Below are 3,717 nucleotides of genomic sequence, written 5' to 3'. Positions count from 1 at the left end.
TCACCCCTACTACTGTATTCTACGACCACGTGATGCACGGCTTCGCGTTGCGGGTCCCTGAGGTGGAGCTCGACAGGCTCCGGCGATCTCCGGGATTCGTGCCATGCTACTGCGACAACACGAGGGAGGGTGGCGCGCGACACGACGCACACGCCCGAGTTCCTCGGCGTCAACGCAGCGGCGGGATATGGCAGGCATCCAAGTACAACGAGAGCGATGATTATCGGTATGGTGGACTGTGTTTATTTGTCTTTGTTGTTTCTATTGACTGTCGTATCTCTAACACCCACGTTGCCACATCCAAGCTTCAAAATATCGGATGTCGGGTTTGTATCGGTTTGGCTTCGATATATCAAATGTCGGATATTGGGTGATATATGTAGATGTATCAAAGAAAATGTGCCTAGTTTTTTCTAATTCTTGTTCAAAACATGTATTTTTAGTAAAAAAAAAATGTATGGTGTCAATTCTTGATTCCTAGTTTATTAACTTGTCGATTAAAAAACTATTAAGGAAAGATTCACAAAATCCTTACTCTGTGATTAAAAACAATACGATATTATATGCATTTGTACGAAACATTGTGTATGACTTTGATAATATATGATGAAGTTGTAAATGCATAATCTTATTTCATTCTATATTGGTGGACATATCGGCGCTAGATATTGGCCATATCGGTTGATTTTTCGGACCATATATCAGATGATATGTTTGAAAAATGATATTTATGAAAAGATATGTCATATTTATGTCGGTAGAAGCTCGGAAGTGATATATCGGCATATACATCGGTCCTATCGGTCCATATTTAAAATCTTGCCAACGTCACAAGCAAATAGTTACGGGTATTCCACTAACATTGGACTAGCCAAATGGTTGCAGTCGTAACGCGAATCAGCCACAGAGAGGCCGCACATGGTTAATGGTAGCTGCATGATACCCTATCATACACATGGAAATCATTCGCCAAAATGCTCTTTCCCTGTGGTACACGACAGCGTCCAGCACCACTCATGGTTCGTATGCGCAAAGCCGGGAGGCGCACAGGAGGAAGCAAACGACGAGGCACATGCACGCTGGCTTTGCCTTGCCGTGGCTTGTCCAAAGCCCAAACAGAGACGCGGCAACCACCGAATAGGTCCGAAGGCTCCAAGACCACCGGCCATGCAGGATAAATAGCCATGCGCGCCATTGCCGCAGCCGCGTCATCCGTTTCGACGCGGTCCGTCCTACTCCATAGCCGCCGGCGCTCTACTTACCTAGGTACATCGCACAATGTGGCCATGGGTGGCGTTGGTGCTGGTCGCGCTGTGGGTGCGGCCGGCCGCGTCGGCCGATACCGCGTCGTCCTATATTGTGCACATGGACAAGTCGGCCATGCCGAGCGGGGTCTCGAGCCACCTCCGCTGGTACAAATCCACGCTGGCGGTGGCCGCCCCGGGGGCAGAAATGTTCTACGTCTACGACCACGCCATGCACGGCTTCGCGGCGCGGCTCCCTGAGGACGAGCTCGACAGGCTACGGCGCTCTCCCGGCTTCGTGTCGTGCTACCGCGACGACGCGAGGGTGGTGCGCGACACGACGCACACGCCCGAGTTCCTCGGCGTCAGCGCGGCCGGCGGGATATGGGAGGCGTCCAAGTACGGTGAGAATGTGATCATCGGCGTGGTCGACTCGGGCGTGTGGCCCGAGAGCGCGAGCTTCCGCGACGACGGGCTCCCCCCGGTGCCGCCACGGTGGAAGGGCTTCTGCGAGTCCGGCCCCGCGTTCGACGCGGCCAAGGCGTGCAACCGGAAGCTCGTCGGCGCCCGCAAGTTCAACAAGGGCCTCATCGCCAACAACGTGACCGTCGCTGTCGACTCCCCGCGGGACACGGACGGCCACGGCACGCACACGTCGTCCACGGCCGCTGGCTCGCCGGTGTCGGGCGCGTCCTTCTTCGGCTACGCCCGAGGCACCGCTCGCGGCATGGCGCCCCGCGCCAGGGTGGCGGTGTACAAGGCCCTGTGGGACGAAGGCACGTACGCTTCCGACATACTCGCCGCCATGGACCAGGCCATCGCCGACGGCGTCGACGTGCTCTCCGTCTCCCTTGGCCTGAACGGTCGGCAGTTATACGACGACCCTGTCACCATTGGCGCGTTCGCGGCGATGCAGCGCGGCGTGTTCGTGTCAACTTCGGCCGGTAACGATGGACCGGACCTCGGGTACCTCCACAATGGCTCGCCGTGGGTGCTCACCGTCGGGTCGGGCACGGTGGACAGGGAGTTCTCCGGCGTCGTCAGGCTCGGCGACGGCACGACATTCGTCGGTGAATCGCTATACCCAGGAACCCCGAGCAGCCTCGGGAACGCCGGGCTCGTCTTCCTCGGCACGTGCGACAACGACACGTCCCTCTCCATGAATCGCGACAAGGTCGTGCTCTGCGACGCCACGGACACGGCGGACTCCCTCGGGTCCGCGATATCCGCGGCACAGGGCGCGAAGGTGCGCGGCGCGCTGTTCCTGTCGAGCGACCCGTTCAGGGAGCTCTCGGAGAGCTTTGTGTTCCCGGGCGTGATCCTGAGCCCGCAGGACGCCCCCGCGTTGCTGCATTACATCAAGAGGAGCCGCACGCCCAAGGCCTCGATCAAGTTCGCGGTGACCGTGGTGGACACAAAGCCCGCGCCGCTGCTGGCGACCTACTCGTCGCGCGGCCCGGCGGAGAGCTGTCCCACGGTGCTTAAGCGCGACCTGTTCGCGCCTGGCTCGCTCATCCTCGCATCGTGGGCGGAGAACGTCAGCGTCGCGAATGTTGGGCAGCAGCCACTGTTCGGCAAGTTCAACATCATCTCCGGCACGTCCATGTCGTGCCCACACGCATCAGGCGTGGCGGCGCTCCTCAAGGCCGTCCACCCGGAGTGGAGCCCCGCGGCGGTGCGGTCGGCAATGATGACAACGGCTAGCGTAGTGGACAACACCTTCGCTCCCATCAAGGACATGTCCGGCGGCAACAAGAACGGGCCAGCCTCACCGCTCGCGATGGGGTCCGGCCACATCGACCCGAACCGCGCCCTGGCCCCGGGCCTGATCTACGAAGCCGGGCCGGCCGACTACATCAAGCTCATGTGCGCCATGAACTACACGACGGCGCAAATCAAGACCGTGGCGCAGTCGTCGGCCCCCGTGGACTGCAACGGTGCATCGCTCGATCTCAACTACCCGTCCTTCATCGCGTACTTTGACACGGCCGGAGAGAAGACATTCGCCAGGACCGTGACCAACGTGGGCGATGGGCTGGCGAGGTATAGCGCCACGGTGGAGGGACTGGACGGGCTAAAGGTGAGCGTCGTGCCGAACAGGCTGGTGTTCGGCGGGAAGCACGAGAAGCAGAGATACACTGTGGTGATTCAGGTGCAGGATGAGCTAATGCCCGAGGTAGTGCTACATGGATCGTTGACGTGGGTGGACGACAACAACGAGTACACGGTGAGGAGCCCCATCGTGGTGACGACGACGTCTGTGCTATAGGATATGTGCACATGTCAGTATATGTACTTACATCAATTTAAGACAATGAGGCTTGTGATTGAACAAATGACTATACGCCAATACACTATGCTTATATGTTTAATTCAATTTATGGAAATGAGATGAGATACAACTTTCCCTTATCTCTCTCACTCTCCATCTCTAACCTAACTTTAGGGACGAATCCAAATGGGGTGGGGTGGG

General features: G+C 57.7%; 1 protein-coding gene across 1 annotated transcript; it reads left to right on the top strand.

Moving 5' to 3' along the window:
- Positions 1-1,217: 1,217 nt before the first annotated feature.
- On the top strand, positions 1,218-3,634 carry LOC119345425 (subtilisin-like protease SBT3). Its single transcript, XM_037615510.1, has one exon. It carries the CDS (start codon positions 1,279-1,281, stop codon positions 3,511-3,513), a length of 2,235 nt encoding a protein of 744 aa, XP_037471407.1. The 5' UTR covers positions 1,218-1,278; the 3' UTR covers positions 3,514-3,634.
- Positions 3,635-3,717: the final 83 nt, after the last annotated feature.

This window comes from Triticum dicoccoides, chromosome 1B (genome assembly GCF_002162155.2).
Source record: "Triticum dicoccoides isolate Atlit2015 ecotype Zavitan chromosome 1B, WEW_v2.0, whole genome shotgun sequence".
Classification (NCBI taxonomy): domain Eukaryota; kingdom Viridiplantae; phylum Streptophyta; class Magnoliopsida; order Poales; family Poaceae; genus Triticum; species Triticum dicoccoides.
Note: the sequence above shows the minus strand (reverse complement) of the source record. Positions and strands in the feature narration are given on the sequence as shown.